General features: G+C 44.5%; 1 protein-coding gene across 6 annotated transcripts in view; it reads left to right on the forward strand.

Annotated features, from left to right (window-relative positions):
- CDH1 (cadherin 1) overlaps positions 1-20,179 on the forward strand; it is a 78,860-nt gene that overhangs the window by 34,558 nt on the left and 24,123 nt on the right. For 5 of the 6 annotated variants that reach the window (XM_022583350.3, XM_089902387.1, XM_089902392.1 and 2 more), the window contains 2 exons: positions 15,633-15,856; positions 19,992-20,135. In XM_022583350.3, the coding sequence (XP_022439058.1) occupies positions 15,633-15,856; positions 19,992-20,135 (368 nt within the window). Of the gene's footprint in view, positions 1-15,391; positions 15,507-15,632; positions 15,857-19,991; positions 20,136-20,179 lie in introns of all 6 variants that reach the window. The other variant, XM_089902388.1, reaches the window with a different exon arrangement.

A 20,179-nucleotide genomic window follows, 5' to 3' on the forward strand; every position in this document is an offset into this window, starting at 1 on the left:
AAGGGACATAAAAGCAAGTGCGCCTCCCACCGTTTACTCACTCCACCAGCAGCTCACCTCCTGAGACAACCAGTGGTACCAGTTTCTTGCATCCTTTGGAAGATGTTCTAAGCACATTCTCCATCCCATTTTGCTTTTTGCCTTTCTTTTTAGAGACAAGTTCCTCACATATTATTACATGTAGATTTACTCGATTCTTTTTGGTGGCTACCTCGTTCTTTTAAATTTCTGCACTGTTTTCTATTGAGTGGATGCCCATTGTTTATTTCACCAGGCCTCTGTTGATGCTGTTTCTCTCTTTTGCCACTGTAGTGAGGCTCCTTGTACATCTGCCCTCGTACACAGGTGTGAGTCCATCTGTGGGCTGAGGTCCTGGAGGTGGGCTTTGCTGGATGAGGGAATGATAAGCAGGTGAAATCTATACACATGGTCAGGATGCCCTCCAAAAAAAAGTCATACTGGTTCTACTAGCCACGCTGTTCAAGAAGGCCTTTGAGCCCCACATCTTACAGTTCAACCTCTGCGTCACGGATGAGAAAACTAACCCAGAATGAATGAAAGGGACTTGCCTGAGCCCTCGTCTTCCTGACAAACCCCAGAGAGAATCTGTCACCTGACTTGGTTCTTCTTCCTAGATCAGCTGACCAGAGCTCCCCCCCAGCACCTCTTCCTTCTCCAGTCACATGTGGGTCATCCCCCCTCTTTCCCACCACTCACATGGCCCCCTCCCTATGCATTTGGGTTGCTAGGATTCTCAGGGGGGTCGCGGTCCCTTGGGGACAAGTCCTCTGAGCATTTGCAGAAATTTATGTTTTCCTGCAGAGTAAACAGTAAGCAATTGGTCCCTCTGAGGTTTTTTTGTTTGTTTTTTTTAACTTTTTGAATGGATAATATGTTCATGGCTAGAAAATCAACCAATATAAAAAATCATACAATGAAAAGTTCTACTCTCCCCCGTCCTCTTTTGGTCCAACAGCAGCACCTTCCCCAGAGCTGTAATCTCAGTTATTGGTTTCTTCCAAAGTTTCTTTATGCAAATACAAGCAAAGGTGAACATGTGTTCTTATCCCCGTGCACTACTTTGCACCTTGCTTTTATCACTTTAATGTCTTCAAGTTCATTCACAGCAGTGCATCAAGAGCCTTCTCATTTGTTTTACAGCCACATAGTATTTCATTGTAAGGGAATTCTATAGTTTATTTAACTAATCCTCTCTTGATGGATGCTTGGGTTGTTTCCCTCCCATGTTTTGCTACTACAAACAGTGCCTTTTTGAATAACCTTGTACATATGTCATTTTGCATGTGTGCAAGTTTCTAATTTTTGATTGGAAAATGGGATGAAGCCGGGTAGGGAAACCACAGAGTCTTGTAAGAATTGCAACGAGAAAAATAAAGTTTGAGAACTGCTGCTGGGACAGGTGCCACAGGTCCTTGTGGCAGCAAGTGTACCCCAGCGTCTTACGAGAGTTACCCCGTGACTTTGGCTCTGTGCAGCACCTGCTTGCCCCTGGGACCCGTGGGCTGGTGGTCTTCATGTAATTTTCTTTTCTTCTTTTGTTGTCTTGCCTACTTGGAATTCTTGGAGTGAGCACGCCAGTCTGAGAAGCTTCTGCTTTTTCCTGGGACTCGGAGGGATGCCGGGTTGGTTGTGGGATTTCTTTCCCAGGAACCTGCCCACGGTGGTGGGCGTGGGGCGCTGAGCGTTTACCTTTAGAGCCAGTTGAGCAGATTTAGCAAACACTCTTGGAAGCAACTGCCTTTCCCATCAATGCTTATTTGTTCTTGATGATGCAAAATGATGCTAGCCTCCATCGGAAAAGAGAAAGCCTCCTCTTGTAAGCGCTCTCGGACAAGAGAGCACTTGTTTTGGAGTCATCTGCAAATGCATGTGACCTGGAGACTCTGTGGGAAATGCCTAACTTGTGCAGCCTTGGTGTCCAGCTGTTCTTTGGGGCCGTTTGAGGGGTTGTGTTCCAAATGTCAGAGGCAGAGGGCCCAAGCTTTTCCAGCACAGCCCACAGTTGGAAATGGTGCAAGCCTCATATTCGTTCTTTGTGTTGGAGAAGAGGTTTCCAGACCTTGTTCATGAGTTAATGAATGATTCAAAATTCCAAGCTCCACGCCGGCTTCCTGTGTTTCCACAGCCGGTGTCAGTGCGTTTCCGTGTTATCTAGCGCTCAGGAAATACTGTGCCCAGATTGATGCATGCTTCTATCTAGGTTATATTCCTGTACAGAGAGTCACCCTCTGGTTTCAGCAACCTACCTTTGTGCCCAGCGTGGGTCTGTACCCATCTCACCTTGCTCTCAACTTCCCCTGGAGCCTCTCTCCTCCCTCAAGCCAGAACAGTTTTATTTATTTTTATTTATTTATTTTAATCATTTATCTATTTTAAAATTAATTTTTATTAGAGTATAGTTGCTTTACGATGTTCTGTTAGTTTCTGCTGTACAGCAAAATGAATCAGTTACACGTATATGTACATCCCCTCTTTTTTAGATTTCCTTCCCATTTAGGTCAGCAAGGCAGAACAGTTTTAGCCTAGTGGATCAACCAGCCTTGGCTGATCCTGGGTGTGTGACTTTAACTTCAGAGACTGGCTCTCTGACCTTGAGCAAGTGACTCAAGCCTTTCTGGGCCTCAGGGGCTCATCAGGATCAAGGGGATTAAAAAAACCCCACCGGCTTCATAGCAATTTAGGAGTCAGTGTTTCTGAGGCGCTCAGCATAATGCCCGCACGTAATGACTATCATTAGATTGAATATTTACTCTTCTACTTATTGTTAATTAAGAATGATTTATGGCCTGCCTTTTCCCTCTCCACTTTTTCATAACTCTGACCTTGCGTTATTAGCTGAATGGATTGAGTCTTTTTTGAACCCTGGGACTTAGACTCATGGAGTCCTCCTCAAAGGAAAGCTTAGCAACTACTTTATTTTCTACAGATTCATTGAGATGTAATTTACATACCATACAATTTACCCATTGCGGGCGTACGGGCAGATGATTTTTATAAATGTACACAGCTGTGGGGCCGTTGCCACAACCCAGTTTTAGAATACTTTTATCACCTCCCAAGTTCCCTTGTGCCTGTTGGCAATCAAGCCCACACCCACCCCAGCTCCAGGCAACCACTGATCTGCTTACTGTCTCTAGTTTTCTAGAATTTTCATATAAATGGAATATGTCTTTTGTGTGCTTTTTAAAAATACCCAGGCCTAGGCCCTGCCCCAGACTGACTAAATCCTATCTCCAGGGCTGATAGTCTTTTGCAGACTTTTGTCATTTTCTTTAACTTAGCATAATGCCTTTAAGGTTTATCTATGCTATTGCATTTTGTTCCCTTTTTAAAAAATTATTTATTTATTTATTTATGTATTTATTTATGGCTGTGCTGGGTCTTTGTTGCTACGCACGGGCTTTCTCTAGTTGCGGAGAGCCGGGGCTACTCTTCATTGCAGTGTGCGGGCTTCTCATTGCGGTGGCTTCTCTTGTTGTGGAGCACGGGCTCTAGGCGCACAGGCTTCAGTAGCTGTGGCTTGCGGGCTCTAGAGCACAGGCTTAGTAGTTGTGGCGCACAGGCTTAGTTGCTCTGTGGCATGTGGGATCTTCCCGGAACAGGGCTCAAAATTGTGTCCCCTGCATTGGCAGGCGGATTCTTAACCACTGCACCACCAGGGAAGTCCCTTTTGTTCCCTTTTATTGCTGAGTAGCTATACCATATTTTATCTATCCTATATATATCCAACTATATATATATATCCTATATATATCCAACTATATAGTTGGAATTTTTTTTTGATGGGAAAATGGGGAGAAAGAAGAAAATTGGGAAAGAAGATCTTTAAAAGTATAGTAGTGTTCATACCCTAATTTTAGAAAAGCAGAAGATATTGTGGGATGCAGATTAGGGGAAGTAAGTGAATCAGGAAAGGGGTGGACCAGGATCTGAAGCACTGACAGTGGCTTCTCTGCGTGGTTGGGACCATGAGTGCTTTGTGCTTTGGGGTCTTCTTTTTCTTTTTTTATTTCTCTCTTTTTTAATTTTTTGGTAATAGTTTTGAGATATAATTCACACATCACACATTATACCCATTTAAAGTGTAGGATTCAGCCAAAGCAATCTTGAGGGAAAAAAAACAGAGCTGGAGGAATCAGACTCCCTGACTTCAGACTATACTACAAAGCTACAGTAATCAAGACAATATGGTACTGGCACAAAAACAGAAGTATAGATCAACAGAACAGGATAGAAAGCCCAGAGATAATCCCACGCACCTATGGTCAGCTAATCTATGACAAAGGAGGCAAGGATATACAGTGGAGAAAAGACAGTCTCTTCAATAAGTGGTGCTGGGAAAACTGGACCACTACATGGAAAAGAATGAAATTAGAACACTCCCTAACACCATGCACAAAAAACTCAAAATAGATTCAAGACCTAAATGTAAGACTGGACACTATAAAACTACTAGAGGAAAACATAGGAAGAACACCCTTTGACATAAATCACAGCAAGATCTTTTTTGACCCACCTCCTAGAGTGATGGAAATAAAACAAAAATAAACAAATGGGACCTAATGAAACTTGAAAGCTTTTGCACAGCAAAGGAAACTATAAACAAGACAAAAAGACAACCCTCAGAATGGGAGAAAACATTTGCAAACGAATCAACAGACAAAGGATTAATCTCCAAAGTATATAAACAGCTCATGCAGCTCAGTATTAAAAAAACAACCCAATCAAAAAATGAGCAGAAGACCTGAATAGACATTTCTCCAAAGAAGACATACAGATGGCCAAGAGGCACATGAAAAGCTGCTCAACATCCCTAATTATTAGAGAAATGGAAATCAAAACTGCAATGAGGTGTCACCTCACACCAGTTAGAATGGGCATCATCAGAAAATCTACAAGCAACAAATGCTGGAGAGGGTGTGGAGAAAAGGGAACCCTCTTGCACTGTTGGTGGGAATGTAATACAGCCACTATGGAGAGCAGTATGGAGGTTCCTTAAAAAACTAAAAATAGAACTACCATATGACCCAGCAATCCCACTACTGGGCATATACCCAGAGAAAACCATAATTCAAAAAGGCACGTGCACGCCAGTGTTAACTGCAGCACTATTTACAATAGCCAGGTCATGGAAGCAACCTGAATGCCCATCAACAGATGAATGAATAAAGAAGATGTGGTACATATATACAATGGAATATTACTCAGCTATAAAAAGGAATGAAATTGGGTCATTTGTAGACACGTGGATGGACCTAGAGACTGTCATACAGAGTAAAGTAAGTCAGAAAGAGAAAAAGAAATACCATATATTAACGCATATATGTGGAATCTAGAAAAATGGTACAGATGAACCAGTTTGCAAGGCAGAAATAGAGACACGGATGTAGAGAACAAATGTATGGACACCAAGGGGGGAAGGCAGTGTGGGGTGGTGGTGGTGTGATGATTTGGGAGATTGGGATTGGCATATATACACTAATATGTATGAAATAGATAACTAATAAGAACCTGCTGTATAAAAAAATAAAAATAAAATGAGATGCCAAAACAAAAGAAAAAAGGAAAAAAAAAGAATGCTCCTTGGTGCCACTTGTTGCCGGGCTGCATCCTCATTAAAATAAATAAATAAATAAATAAATAAATAAAATAAGTGTAGGGTTCAATGGCTTTTCGATATATTTACAGAGTTGTGCTACCACAAACAATTTTAGAACATTTTAATCATACCAGAAAGAGATCCCTTGCCCTTACCTGCCACCTCCTGGCTCTCCCCCTTCCCACCCCCCAGCCCTAGGCAACCACGAATCTATTTTTCAGTCATAGATTTGTCTATCCTGGATATTTCATATAAATTGAACCATACAGTACGTGGTCTTTTGTGACTGGCTTCTTTCTCTTAGCATAATGTTTTCAACGTTCATCCATGGTGCAACTTGTAGCAGTAATTAATTTCTTTTTATTGCAGAGTAATATTCTGTTGTATGGATATACCACATTTTGTTTGTTCTTCAGTTGGACATTCGATTTGTTTCCACTCTTTGGCTGTAATGAATAATGCTATGTCATCTGTGTTTTGTCACTTTTTTCCCTCTAAAATATGCAAGGTACTGCTTTTGAAATTCTAAACAAAAGACTAAGATTTGGGGGAAAAAAAGATGTGGGTAACAAAAGCACCCTGATAAGAAGTGACTAAGGAATGTGATGAGTGTGTTTTTTCCTATCACGTTAGCATCCAACAGCCCACAGTAAAGGGAAGGGAAATCACTGAGTGTGCTTGCATCCTACTGTAAGAGAGACAGAGGTGGGGAAAGAAAGAGGCCTTGAAACCCATAAGACCAGACCAGGCCGAGGAGAATCAGGACAATGCAGGGGTTCCGACTGTGGGTCTTCGGACCAGCCAGATCTGCCGCTCATTGCCGTGTGACCTTGGGAGAGTCACTTAATATCTCTGAGACTTTACTGATAAACCCGAGGGAGTGATACTTCCCTCATTGGTTGTTATGATAAGTTATTTTGCCTCTTGCCTCTCCTAGGGAAGCCTTTGTAGGATCATTCTCCACCCACTGGGTGCTCCAAGCACCTGGGGGAAGGCTTAAAACATACCCATGCTGGGGCTTTGCCAGCCTTGGAGAACAGTTAGCCTGGGGCATGGCCCAGGCCTGGTTATTTTTAAAAAGCTCCCCAGGAGAGTCTCTGTGCAGGGCACATTACACTAGACCCTGGATGGAGATGAGGTTAGAGGTATTTTGGTCAAAGTGCTTTATTTCACAAGTGGACAACCGAAACCTGGAGAGCCCTTTCCGGTGCACTGGGGCCTAGGACCCAGTCCCGAAGTGAGGGGCCAGCAGGAGGGGGAGGGAGACGGGCCCTCCCTGGCCTTGGGGAACTCACCAGAAAGGAAAAGTGGGCAGTATCTGTGGTGTGGAAGGGAGGCTTTTCTTTCTAATCAATAAGCAAACAGTTCCTGGAGTTGCCCAACCTGGCCACAGGAATGTTTGCTGGGTTGCAGCTGGTGGGAATGATCAATTATCACCTTTATTCAGGTGGGTGGGATGTTTGTGTATTTAACACGCAGCGCAGGGATAATAAAACTCTTCCAATTTAGTGTGTAAGCCAGAGGGCTTCTTGTTCTTTTTGATGAAACCAAACCAGCTTCGCTCCCTGTGACGGCGAAGAGGTCCCTGTCCACCTCTGCAGCAGGCAGGTGGTGGTATTCACTTGCTTCCCCTGCCTCCCTTTTTTAAGTGAATGGAGATGAGGCTCCTTGGCAGTTAGCCTCCACCCTGGAAAACTGAAGCCAAGCCTTCGGTCTCGGACTTGAGCAGAGAAGCTGCCCCTTCTTCTCCAGCGGAGCCACCAGAGCCCCACCGAGGCAGGAATATTGAGATTAAACACAGTGAGGTTTTATCAGTGGGCTCATTTCTGAACCATCCAGGAGAGGCCTGGAGAGGCAAAGGATTTAAAACTGAACTCTTTTCTGGCCTTGATCTGAAGGAGGGGAAGGGGACTGGGGAGACCCTCTAGCCCTTCTAGACTGGAAGGACAGGAGCCTGCGCCACTCCCAGGCCTGAGTGGGACCCACATGCTGGTGTTACTCTCATTCCACTAGAATGTGAGCCCCAGGAGGGCAGGGGTCACTACCTGTTGTGTTCACGCCTGGGTCTTCAGCACCAGAACGGGGCCCAGCACGAGAAGGTGTGCGGTGCCAGGCAGGCCACGGCACTCTGCTCCTTGCTGCCCCACGCTGCCATGTGGCTCAGTCCCTTGCTCTGGCACGCAGCCAGAAGCTGGGACCATCTCTTCAAATGCCTCTTTTTGAGGCCTTCCCTAAATGCCCTTTATTAAATTGCCCCCTCCAGCCCTGATGCTGCACAGAGCCTTGGAACCCCTTTACCTGCTTATTTTTCTCTGTTAACACTTTTCATTACTGACACTTACTAATTTTTTTTTTTTTTGGCTGTGCCACAGGGCATGTGGGATCTTACTTCCCCAACCAGGGATCGAACCCGCACCCCTTGCACTGGAAGTGTGGAGTCTTAACCACTGGACCACCAGGGAAGTCCCTGACACTTAATAATTTATTTGTTAATTATCTCTTCCCCATTGGAATGTAAGCCCCACGAGGGCAGAACTGTGCTTTGTTCACTGCTGTATTTCCCAGGCCTTAGAATGATTCTTGGCAATGAGTAAGGGCTCTGTAAATATTTGTTGAAGAAAGAATCCTCGAATCAGTCCCTTGAAGGAAATGAGGATGTCTCCTTTTACAGAATGGGGAAAATGATGCTCAAGGGAAGTCAAAGTAACTTGCCTACAGTGGCACCTAAGAAGCGAAGCTGGGATGTGACCTTAACTCAGTATGACCCCGTTCACACAGATGTAAAACCATAAAAGTATTTGCACTGGCTGTTAAACCAACTGTGGAAGTGCCATTTATGACATTTTTCGTGGGGCTGATTACGATCAACATCCATGGTGTTTGCTGTCTGAGAGCTACAACAGTGCTAGCCCGAGCAGAAGCACGATCTGGGAGCAGACATGCGCTGCCGGAGTGACCCAGGCAGCACGAGGAACCTTAAGACAAAGGGGGAAGAATCCAGGGTGACGGATCACCCCTTCATCCTGTGGGCTCCCCCTTGCAGGGGCCTGGGCTACTTTGTCCTTCATCTGCAACCTCACTGTTTTCTCTGCGCACTGATGCCCCCCTCTCCACCCCAGTGTCTTTTTTTGGTTTTTTTTTTGCTGTATGCGGGCCTCTCACTGTTGTGGCCTCTCCCGTTGTGGAGCACAGGCTCCGGACGCGCAGGCTCAGCGGCCATGGCTCACGGGCCCAGCCACTCCGTGGCATGTGGGATCTTCCCGGACCGGGGCACGAACCCGTGTTCCCTGCATCAGCAGGCGGACTCTCAACCACTGCGCCACCAGGGAAGCCCCACCCCAGTGTTTTTTAATTTAGTTATTTTTATTTATTTATTATTTTTGGCTGCGTTGGGTCTTCGTTGCTGCGCGTGGGCCTTCTCTAGTTGTGGTGAGCGGGGGCTACTCTTCGTTGCGGTGTGTGGGCTTCTCGTTGTGGTGGCTTCTCTTGTTGTGGAGCACGGGCTCTAGGCACACGGGCTTCAGTTGTTGTGGCATGTGGGCTCAGTAGTTGTGGCTCGCAGGCTCAGTAGATGTGGCGCACGGGCTTAGTTGCTCTGTGGCATGTGGGATCTTCCCGGAACAGGGCTCGAACCTGTGTCCCCTACATTGGCAGGCAGATTCTTAACCACTGTGCCCCCAGGGAAGCCCCACCCCAGTCTGTTTTGATGGAAACAGAAGTGGAGGAGACTTTGGTCCTTGCGTCCCACCCAGGCAGCGCCCGTTGTTGACATCTGTTCTTAGGGTGTGAGTTAAATGAAGATGGAGCCCACTTATAATTTGTTCTGGGCAAGGACATGCTGGGAGGCTGGGAGAAAGAACTCAATAAGCTTCATGAAAGTAAACTTCTCATCCCTGGGATCCCATGGGAGCTGCCGGTCTGCAAGGGCAATTTGATGGGGTGCGGGTGCCCCAGCCGAGGATGCCCTGGGAGCACAGTGCACGGGCTCTGTGGACACACCTGCAAGTTGTACTTGCACAATGTGATATTCTGAGCTGCTCAACTTCCCCAGAAAAGTGTCTGGGAGTTAAGTTGGCTGATCAGTGGAACTCTGATTTATTTCAGCTTATGTAACGTGGTGGCCTAAGGGGGAACATTCTTGAATCTAAAGTTTAAAACTTCCTCCTTTGCTTGGCTGTCTGACTGTCCTTACGTTTTTCTGAGGCCCTGGAACTGGATTTCCAAGGTGCCTCATTCATTCAAAGAGAGAGGGAGGGAGTGAGTGTGTGTCAGGGGAAGATGGGGTCAGGGAAACTTGGCTATTTTTATTCTGGTTACTCTCCACCTGTCCCATTCTGTTGTGTGAACTAACTTCCCTGTGGCCACTCAGCTAGCAACTAGTCTCGCAAATGGTTTATCAAACCAAGAGCCAGGCTGCCTGGTGGTTAAGTCCTGATGGGGCATCAGACCACAGGCTCTGCCACTTCATAGCTGTGTGGCTTGGCCAAGTCTCTTCACTGAGGCTTCTGAGACTGCTTCCTCGTTTAGAAGCTAGGGCTGCTGGAGTCTACCCCCCAGGGCCGCTGCTATGTCTAGTCAGGCTGTCAGGTTGTGTTACTGTCCATAATTCTCAGTAGTAAATGGACACACATAACTGGAGACTTATCAGGGCTAAGAAGATAGTCTTCCTAGTGCAACTTGAATCTCTTCAACATCCCCCGAGTGTGGACAAACTGGAGGCCTCATCATCCTTTTCCTCCCATTTTTGAAACATAAAATTATTTTTCTGCTGAGCGTGGGTGCCCATTAAACTTGGAATGGTTAGTAAATTTGTGGACACCCACCAAAGGAAGACATTCTAAAATCGCCCAGTGCCATCAAAGAAAATGGAACCTAGAAAGAAATTTTCTAGGAGGTGGTACCCGTGGAGAATTGTGGCTTTGTGGCTGGAGTTACAAACACTGCTGCTTACTGGCGAGAAGGGACTCCTGCCCAGCTAGATGACACACGTCTGTCTCCTCAGGGTGCTTTTCATCCATCAACTTAGTCTTCTTGTCCTTTATCTTGAGTATTTAAGTTAGAAATCAAAGCCCTTGATTTGGGGGTACACAATGGCAGTGTGGCCCCAGGACCTTCAGGAGCCTCAGAAGGCTCTCTGATCTTGCCCTCGAGGTTGTGTGTGTAATTTTCTCTTCCAACGCCGAGGTCCAACGGTCCTTGAAACAAAGGTAAATGCAGTTTTCTTTGGTGTTAGCTATGGGAAATGCCTTCTGAGGAGTGGGAGACAAGCCATAAGGTACCCCTTTGTGTGTGGTGTGGGGAAAACACTACTTTCAAGTAGTTGCTTCTAAGAGACTGGGTTATCCCACTCATTACCAGATAACTCAACTATGGTTAGCTGGCTTTGATAGCAGACCTTGTCCTTCTATCTCCCTGAAATATATGGAGGCTTAGGAGACTGTCTTGTTCCTACCCACTCACATTCCAGCTGGGTGGGGGTGGGAGAAGAAACGGGATCCTTCAAGCAGGACTGTTCGTGGCACAATGGCAATTCCAAGCAAAGAATGTTGCTGAGCGCTCAGAGCCTGCCCCAGGACCAAAGAGCTTTTCGTGGACTTGGAGTTAATTTTTCTTTGAACTTCAGTCATCTCTTGCAGAGCGAAGAAGTAGTAGATTAAAGCTACTACTTCTGCCAGAATTCGCAAGAAAATAGGGCACTTGTAGGATGAATAACAACATAAAAGAGTCACAGTGCGTTAAAGATACTTTTTAAGTCACTTAACTTTTGTCGTTTTAAAAAGTTATTTACTGTAATTGTAACACACCATATAATACAAAAACATTTAAGGAAAGCACGTTTCAAAAAACTGCCTCCAATCGTACTTTTTTCAGTCTTCCCTCCACCTCCACTCAAATTACTGCTAACCTCCTGCTGTGTAGAATTCCTGCTGTTCTAGAATGTCTTTTTTCATTTTTGTTTCTCCATAATAAGTATTCCATCCCCATTTTGCATATGGGAACAGTGGTGAGGAGCACTCACTCTGGGATCCGACAGCCCGGCCCCTCCTCCCACCAGCCTTTAATTCAGGGCAAAGAAAATAGGGATGGTGATGCCTATACCTAAGGGTGACTGCGGGCGGGGGATTCAATCTGAAAACTGGATTTAAAGAGCATAGGGCAAGGGTCTGGCTTGTAGAGACAGGCACGAGGAAGAATGGTTAGACATGTGAACTCTCAGACTGCCTGGGTCCCAATCCTCGTTCTGCCACTTAACTAGCTGCCTCAGGCTCTGCATCTCTGAAAAGGGGATGCTGCTGGTAGCAACCTTGAAGTGTTCTGGAATTACACGAGTTACTATTTGTAAAGTGCTTAGAAGAGAGCCTGACACATAGTGTTGTCACTTGTTTAAATATTAAGAAAATAATGAATAAAAGGTAGTTGAAGCTGTTAGTTGAATGTGTAGTTTTTGATGGTGATAATGATGATATGGTGTTGAAAAGATCTTCCCGTTTAGAGATGGCCATTGGGTTCTTGGCTCTTGTCACTGGGATTAGGTTTCTAAACCCAGTGACCAAATAACAAGTTTAGGAAAGGACAAGCTGACTGAAAGAATACTTCATCCTTTGCTAGCTTTATTTTTGTTTAACTTTTTATTGTAGAAATGTTCAAATATACCTAATTCCCATGTACTGATCCTCTGGTTTCTACAGTTCGCCATTCTTGTTTCCTCCTACGTGCTGGCATTAGTGTTCACGGTACCCTGAGATGCTGCCTAGCCCTTGCCAGGGTTGAAAGCAAGCTTCCCAGAGCCTTCCCGGAGCTGGAGATCCCCTTGGTCTTTCCTATAATTTCTAGTTTGTCGGCCCAGAGGCTCAGGTTGCACAGAAAGATAATGAGCACCTGGAAATTCAGGTTGAGCCTGCCTGTCATGGGCACACTACTTCTGTCACTTCTCAAAGGGCGGAGCTTAACCACCATTCAGACGAGATGCCCCAGAGCAGGTTAAGAGCCTTGCATTAAGTTATTTGCAAAACCATTTTCATTTTTTCAGGCCACCACCCTTGGCAAGCCCAATCATGCTTGTCCCAACTGCCCAGGTTTGGGCTGGCTGGGAAAAGGAATTCAGTGTGAAAAATGAGGGCAGCTCTTGTTACCTGCTAATATGACAAGCCCCAAGCACAGTCCGGTGCCCCCATTACTTCTGCTGGGGTGGGGTTGGGGGAAGGTTATTGGAAAAACATTTTGTTTTGCTAGTTTGAAAAGAAATTCCTATTTTAGACTTAAAGGGTAGTATCTGCCCATCCTTTAAGGATTTTGTGTTTCTTCTTGCTTCTGTTGTCATTTTTTGGTTCATCTGTTCATTTAGCAAATGCTTGTCCTCTAGCTTGTCTACTCAAATGCACAGAAATCATCCTCATCCCCTTCCACTTGCTTTGTTCTTTCACTTTCAAAATGTGATCACATTCACTGTCTTGGTTAATCCTCACAAAACCCGGAAGAGGTGGGCTCACTCAGTGGTGGAATCCTTCAGGATCCAGTAGAGAAAACTGAGGCCCAGAGAGGTTAAGCATTTTGCTTAAGGCCACTCAGTAAGAACATGGCAAGGGAATTCCCTGGTGGTCCAGTGGTTAAGACTCTGCGTTCTCACTGCTGAGGGCCCGGGTTCAATCCCTGGTCGGGGAACTAAGATCCCACAAGCCTCAGTTTCTTCATCTTCAAATTGGGGATAATCATGGTACATATCCCCTCCGGCCCCCAAACATGGTCTTACTTTCGCTGGCAAGGGTGGGGCTGTTGGTTTCAGAAAAGTTTGCAAGGGTGGCCCCTAGTGGAAGAAATGAAAACTGCAGTCTAGACATCATAACTGGCTTTAGGGCTTTCTGGCAGAGACCTGATCCTTACGCATTTTAAGGTGTCTAGCCGTGCAAAATTGGCACAAAAGTAGGAATTTTTGTAAAAGATCTCTTGGACAAAATCGAACGCCCACTGGAAGAATGAGGGGGCGATTATTTGAAAGGGAGGAGAACAGGCCAACTTGAGAGTTTCCCAGAAAGAACTGTTTTATCCACTGTTCCTTCTGCCTGAAAGGCCCTTGAGCCAGGTTTCTGCAAGGCTGGCTCCTTAGGTCTCAACTAAGACGCCTCCAACTTCACAGAGGCCAGCCCTCACCATCCAGTATAAGTTACACCCTCCTCACACCTTCCTCTTCCCCTGTCACTCTTGTATCACCTTCTTTAATTCCTTTATATCTAACATTTGTCACTACCTGAGATTTGGTTTTGTTACATGTCCATCTCTTCCACAACAGTGTAAGCTCAAGGGGAGCAGGTGCCTTGTCTATTTGTTCACAGAATTTTTTTCATCCTTAGAGCCCAGCACAGTTTCTGACAAATAGTTTGATGGAAGCCTGTTGAACGAATGAGTCTTTTAGGACTCTGATGTTTAGTGCAGACACTTTTCACCACAGCTTCTCCAGCATTGGGTATTAATACTTTTAAAGTTTTAATACTTTAATAACTATAAAACTTTAAATAGTTTTGTCTCTAAGCCACTGATCCTAAGTTCCCCCACCCAAGTAGTTCTCTTCTGTCTTTTGCATTTGTCTTGCTGTGTTGTATGTTCAGGTAGAAGACTTTCCTATGAAATCTTCATTGTCTCCCTTAACTGACAGTGATAGAGTTTCTCCACTGGGCCTCAGATTGCAAGCAGGCATTACCTCTCAATGCCTCGGAAAATAAGCATATAGTCAGTACTTAATGAATATCACAATTATCTATGTCTTTTGTGGAAAATTGAATAAATGATTAGCCAAAGCTATGTTTGTTTTAAAATTTTTATTTAATAGTGTCTATTATGTGCCAGGCACTGTTCTATGTATCTTTTTTTTTTCTTTTTTTTGGCCACGTCACGTGTGTGGAGTCCTAACCACTGGATTGCCAGGGAACCCCCATGTTCTATGTATCTTAAAACAAGCCTAGTAGGTAGTTGCTATCGATGACTTCATTCTACAGATGGGTAGACTGAGGCACAGAGAGATTCAGTGACTTGCCCAAGGTCACAGAGCTAATAAGCAGAGCTGGGACTTGAGCCCCACCCTTGCCAGGGAAAATAAGACCATGTTTGGGGGCGGGAGGGTGAGCACCATAATTACCCTCATTTTGAAGATGAAGAAACTGAGGCTCAGAGAAGTTAAAAAATTTGCCTAAGTCCTTACCCTTAACCATGTAGCTGTGATGCCTCCCTCTTATTATCTGCCACTGTTTACTGAAATGTAAACTGTTTATTTAAATGTAGTTAATCCACAGCATCTCACTGTACCTAGGTCTCAAACTTTTGGACTCAGTAGATATTCTCAGTTATTTTTCATATCATCAAGAGCCATCTGAAGGAGAGGCCCTTTTTTGTTATTGAAAAGGAGAAGTTACTTTCTTTTCTTTTCTTTTTTTTTTAAAGGTGGAGTCTTTTTTTTGTTTAATAACCTTATTTGTTTATTTTTGGCTGTGTTGAGTTTTCGTTTCTGTGCGTGGGCTTTCTCTAGTTGCGGCGAGCGGGGGCTACTCTTAATCGCGGTGGGCGGGCTTCTCATTGTAGTGGCTTCTCTTGTTGCGGAGCACAGGCTCTAGACGCGCAGGCTCAGTAGTTGTGCCTCACGGGCTTAGTTGCTCTGCGGCATGTGAGATCTTCCCAGACCAGGGCTCGAACCTGTGTTCCCTACATTGGCAGGCAAATTCTTAACCACTGCGCCACGAGGGAAGCCCAGAAGTTACTCTCTAGACAGCTTACTGTTTTCAGTCTCCAGGTAGATGAGAAAAGAATCGGACCACAATTAAGTCGCCCTGTAATTGTGAAGGACATAATGATGGCTTCCACTACTTTGATATCTTTGCTGTTCTGTCATCAGACTATGGTATGTTTTACTTGTGCCTGTTTTGTGTGAGTCAGGCTTTTGGTGGGTGAATGAAGTTCAATTTCTAGAGAAGGAATGCTCTTTAATCTCCTCAGTTTCCTAATCACTGTGATTTATACCCTGCAGTGAGTTTTGAAGGATGCACCGGTCTACCAAAGACAGCCTATGTTTCTGATGACACCCGATTCAAAGTGGGCACAGATGGCGTGGTTACAGTCAAACGGCCTTTACACCTTCGTCATCCAGAGATGAGTTTTCTTGTCCATGCCTGGGACTCCACCCACAGGAAGCTCTCCACCAAAGTGACCCTGAAGGCAGTAGTGCACCACCATCACCACCACCATCATCATGTACGTTGGAGTGTTTCTTAGAAGTTCACTATTATTTTAGTATGCTTCTTAATCCAGGTTTCTCTGCCTTGGCACTGTTCACATTTGGGGCTGGGTAATTTCTTGCTGTGGGTGTGTCCTGTGCACTATGTGATGTTTAGCAGCATCCCTGGTCTTAACCGCTAGATGCTTGCAGCACTCTGCCAGTTGTGACAACCAAAATTGTCTCCAGACACTGCCAATGCCCCCTGGGGGGTGGGCGGAAGGGGTGCTAAATAGCCCCTAGTTGAGAACCATTGGTCTAACTGAACTAGTTCTTGCTGTGGATTTTTTGTTGTTGTTGGGTGGATGGCAAGATACACTACCTTCTTTCTGCAGGTAGTGTAGAATAGGGGGTAAGGGCATGGATTCTGTCTGGGATTGGGTACCAACCCTTCTATTTACTACCCAAGTAGACTTGGGGGAGTTATTTAATCTGTCTGTGCTTGAATTTCCTTATAAGTAAAATGGGGATAGTAATGACTACATGAACTATTACATGTGAGTTGCTGGAACTATGGTAGGCGTATGACAAGTACTCAGTAATTGTTAACTGTTCTTCTCATTCCCTTCCCAGAGGAACAATGAACACGAGTTCAGTTCTCTGGTCATTTTGCTCTTCGTGTCTCTAGTGGAGAGGGCCTTGGCAAAGAAGGGGAAGAAGAAGCTTTTGCCTGTTTGGACTGTAATCTCCACAAGATCCTTCCCCATTGTATCTGCAGTGCCTGGCCTTTGGACCTGGCATATACCAGGAGCCCAGTAAATATTGAGTGGACAGATGGGTGCATTGGCCACAAATGAAAGGATACATGTCTGCCCAGGTTCTTGGCAAGAATGTTTCGGGAAATTGTTAACCAAAGCCAAATGCCTTTGCCAGTTTCTAAACTGCTCCCATGGTGCTGCCTACTGAAACGTCTCTCTGGAGGGCCATTCTAGTTGTATCCCGCTATCGCGTTGGGAGCGTGGAAGTACTGTAACTGCCAAGGCCTTTCAGGCTGGCTCTTGTCTTTCTCCCTGAAGACTGTTGAGATTCTAGGAATTTAATAGTCCTGATAGATCTGATTTTTCTCCCTGGTGTAATTGGCCAGACCAGAAAAGTGGGGAACTAAATTAACATAGCTTCCTGACTTCAGTCTCCAATTAATTCTATCATTCATGTAAGTCCAGCCTGGTAAGTTCTTGCTGGGCAGCTGTGTATGGAAGCCTCTTATGATGCACAGATGTAAACAAAGTTGATTTTTCAACTTTTCCTCTTCACCTTTGCCATCTGCCTTCATGATTATGTTCAGATATGTATTATAGAAAAGCACAAATTACAGTGATTTATGTAAAATAGAGTATTTCTCTTTCAAGTAGAGGCAGTTGAGTGGTAAGTTGTGGCCAGTATGGAGACGCCTGTAGTCATCAGGAGGCTAGGTTCTTTCTTTCCTTTCTGTTCTATCATCCTCAGCATATGCCTCCCATCCTCAACGATACCTCATGATCCAAGGTGGCTGCTGGATCGCCATTTATCATACCTTTCCTCTGGATGGTAGGAAGTTGGAAGGGAGGAAGCCCAAAAATGTATCACTTAGCTGTCCACCTTTTAAAGGAGGCTTTGTGGAATTTTGAAGCAATGTTTCTGCTTACGTCTCATTAGTTGGAACTTGGCTTCATGGTCACACCTAGATACAAGTGTAGTATAGGAAATGTAGTTTTACTTAGGTACATTGTTGGACACAAAATTTATATATATATGGGGAGAGAGACAGAGGGAGAGAAAGAGAGATTTTTGATTTTAAATGAGAAAGAATGGATATTGAGCGGTAGGTGGCAACTCTACCACAGCTGGTTTGAGGTTGACTTTGGTTTGCCCCTAGTTCAAGGGACCCTTGTGGTGCCAGGTGGCCCTACACTGGAAGGGGTGATAATCTTACCTCTCTTTTACTTCATATAAGAACAGATCCTATATATATCAAAACATCGCATCGTACACCTTAAATACAAACAATTTTTATTTTGTCAGTTATACCTCAAGAAAGCTGGGGAAAAAATATAAATAGATCTAACTTTCCAGTTTTGTCTCTTTGGTTGGATGGGTTTTCTTGGTCTGGTATCCTTGTTTTCTGAGGGATGGATCCCATGTTCAGTATGTTTAGACACGATTCCTTTTAATTTCACACATGAAGGGAATTCCCTGGTTGCCTAGTGGTTAGGATTCTGGGCTTTCACTGCCATGGTCCTGAGTTCAATCCCTGGTCAGGGAACTGAGATCCCACAAGCCATACGGCACTGCCAAATAAATAGATAGATAGATAAATAAATAAATATCTTTATTTAAAAAAAATAATAATTTCACACATGAAGATGTTAATGCTATGTTTTGCCAGCACAATGTTCATCATTATTTATTATCATTCTCTGAAAATATTCCATAGTCCTGATGTCAGCAAGGTGTGCTCTTTGCCTTCCTCTTCAATATGGCAAATGAATTTGCATTCATTCATCAAGACCTGTTTTTTTTACCATGGCTGTGCAAGATGGTCATTTTTAGGCTTAGGATACCGTGTTGAGAATCAGTTTAGTATTTATTCCTGTGCTCAGGTCAAATCCCAAATTCCACTTCATTAAAACCATAACTCAGTGTTTTCCAACCAATCCAACCATCATCTTCATCATTAGCATTTATTGAGCACGTACTATGTTTCAGGCAGTATTCTAAGTGCTTTACTGCAATACTAGTATCACGTTTTATCCTTCCAAGGACCCTATGAGGCAGATACTAATATAATCCTCATTTTAGACATGAGGAAAGTGTGGGACAGAGAGGTTAAATAATCAGCTCAGGAAGGTGAGGTGTCACAGTGAGGATACAAAGCCAGGCAGCCTGGCTCCAGAGCCTGCCCTTGGCCAGGGCAGGACTGCTTCTCTAGGAGGTTAATGCAGAGGGTGTGTGTTAAGGGGTGTGTGAGTGACTAGTATACAGGAATGCAGGATTGGGAAGGATTTTGTGATGATATCTGGTCATATTTCATGTCTGTCTTGTGCATTTTGAGTCACATTTTAAAAGCCAGGAAGCAGGGCTTGACTCTCACTTGACAGACAGGGATGGGTGACTCTGTGGAGGATGGAAGATGTAATTGTCCTGGAACCTTTACTGTGTTACTACCAATCACTTTAGAACACTTAAAACAATTTGGAAGATCTTTCCTTCCATCTTCAGCTATCTTATTTCCCTGTGTGTGCATAAAGTTATCGCACATGAAAACTGTTCAATACAAGTCTCAAAGGGCACTTTTGGTTCCCATCCAAACAACTTCTGTTAGAACAAATGGAAACCATACAGATATACTAACACAGTGGGATTAAGGGATTAGTATTGATCACAAAGTAGTAAGTTCCCAAAACTTATTCACTTAGACTAACTCTACTTTGGAGACCTATATCACTAGGAAAAATATAAAAGAAAAGAATATTAAAAACACCTGAATATCTAATTCTTGAATAAGCTCTGATAGTAAATCATTGGAGTATAATGTCCTATTAAAAATGACAGGCGTGGGACTTCCCTGGTGGCGCAGTGGATAAGACTCCGTGCTCCCAATGCAGGGGGCCTGTGTTCGATCCCTGGTCAGGGAACTAGATCCCACATGCATGCCTCAACTAAGAATTCGCATGCCGCAACTAAGGAGCTGGTGAGCCTCAGCTAAGGAGCTGACAAGCCGCAACTAAGGAGCCTGTGAGCCGCAACTAACGAGCCCACCTGCAGTGACTAAGACCCGGTGCAACTAAATAAATAAATAAAATAAATACATAAATAAAATAAATATTTTAAAAAATGACAGGTGTGAGATATAGGCTTGAAATAACTCTTAAATAATGTCAAACCCTCAAACCTATCATCGTGTGTGCATAATGATTACTGAACTCTGGACACTAAGAAGGATCAAAAGAGGAAACCATCCTTCTGATATGGTAAAGAGGTCTGTTGGGTTTTGTTTTGGCTGTTTTATTTTGTTGTTAAATGAAAACCATGCCCTGCCCTCAGAAGGCTGGAGATGCAGACTGCCTAGGTTGTTCAGCCCGTATCACCTTTCCTGAATTATCTCATTTTGTTCCTCATCTTCTTCCCTTTTAGGACTCTCCCTCTGGAACCCAGACAGAAGTGCTCACATTTCCCAGCTCCCACCATGGTCTCAGGAGACAGAAGAGAGACTGGGTTATTCCTCCTATCAGCTGCCCAGAAAATGAGAAAGGCCCATTTCCTAAGGCTCTGGTTCAGGTACAGAAGGAAGTTCTCTATTTCTCTGGGAGGAATTTGGCAGA

This window comes from Delphinapterus leucas, chromosome 20 (genome assembly GCF_059928025.1).
Source record: "Delphinapterus leucas isolate spDelLeu-1000000601 "Yukka" chromosome 20, BTC_Dleu_Yukka2, whole genome shotgun sequence".
Taxonomy (NCBI): Eukaryota; Metazoa; Chordata; class Mammalia; order Artiodactyla; family Monodontidae; genus Delphinapterus; species Delphinapterus leucas.